The 1,045-nt window shown below is 43.3% G+C and overlaps 1 protein-coding gene across 1 annotated transcript; it reads right to left on the bottom strand.

The window, feature by feature from the left end:
- Window positions 1–258: 258 nt before the first annotated feature.
- Window positions 259–815, bottom strand: LOC116648413 (60S ribosomal protein L21-like). The gene has a single exon (XM_032430375.1). The coding sequence runs from the start codon at window positions 779–781 to the stop codon at window positions 299–301; it is 483 nt and encodes a 160-aa protein (XP_032286266.1). The 5' UTR covers window positions 782–815; the 3' UTR covers window positions 259–298.
- Between the last annotated feature and the right edge of the window lie 230 nt (window positions 816–1,045).

The raw sequence follows: 1,045 nt of genomic DNA, 5'->3' as shown, positions 1-1,045 counted from the left end.
AGTAACTTGTATCCCCACAGTGGTCCTCTGAGGCGAATATTACTCTTTCCTAAAAAAATTGAAGTACAGTTGATGCACAATGTGACATCATTTCAGGTGTACAACATAGTGATTCGACAATTCTATTTTTTTCTCTATGCTCTCCACAGGTGTGGCTACCATCTGTCACCATACAACGCTATTATGATTCTATTGACGGGGGTGGGGTGAGGGGCACCTGGGTGATTCAGTGGGTTAAGCGTCCGACTCTTTTTTTTTTTTTTTACAGTCTTGAGGTCTTTTATTTTCTTTACACTTATCATGCCATGAATTCATAGGGAATGGGTTCCAGCAGTTCGGGCTCCTTTCCATTAGTTCTCACAAAGTGCGCTTCTCTGGGTGGGGCAGGCTGGCGCTTCAGTTGAACCCAAGTACCTTTCTCTTTGGCTTCCTTCTTTTTCTGATCATTTTCCTTCACACGCTTCAGGAAGCTGTCTCGGCTCTTTGAGTGTTTAATATGCTCAATGTGTACATTAATTCTCTTGGCAAGAATCTTGCCCTTAACTTGTTTGTTTACAACAATGCCAACAGCATGCTGAGTAACATTGTAGACTCTTCCAGTTTTGCCATGGTAACATTTGTGGGGCATTCCTTTTTGAACAGTGCCCATTCCCTTGATGTCCACAATATCACCTTTCTTATAGATTCGCATGTATGTGGCCAAAGGAACAACTCCATGTTTTCTAAAATGTCTAGAGAACATATAGCGGGTACCTCTCCTCTTTCCCTTTGTATTGGTCATTTTGGCAAATTACTGAAAGATGGCGGTTCCGGCCGAAAGGCTAAGTGTCCAACTCTTGATTTCGGCTCAGGTCATGATCTCAGGGTCATGAGATTGAGCCCCACGTTGGGCTCCGCACTGGACATGGAGCCTGCTTGGGATTCTCTCTCTCCCTCTCTAAAAACAAACAAAAACCCCTCAAAACCCCAAAACCCAATACTATTGACTATATTCCCTATGCTGTACCTTTTAATCCCGTGATTTATTCATTCTGTACCTGGAAGC

The sequence above is a fragment of the Phoca vitulina genome, unplaced genomic scaffold (genome assembly GCF_004348235.1).
Source record: "Phoca vitulina isolate PV1807 unplaced genomic scaffold, GSC_HSeal_1.0 scaffold43, whole genome shotgun sequence".
Taxonomy (NCBI): Eukaryota; Metazoa; Chordata; class Mammalia; order Carnivora; family Phocidae; genus Phoca; species Phoca vitulina.
The sequence above is the reverse complement of the archived record's forward strand: the minus strand, read 5'-3'. Positions and strand labels throughout refer to the sequence as shown.

Bases quoted from the DNA above. Each gene is read 5' to 3' on its own strand.
- LOC116648413 (XM_032430375.1), bottom strand. From the start codon at position 781: ATGACCAATACAAAGGGAAAGAGGAGAGGTACCCGCTATATGTTCTCT.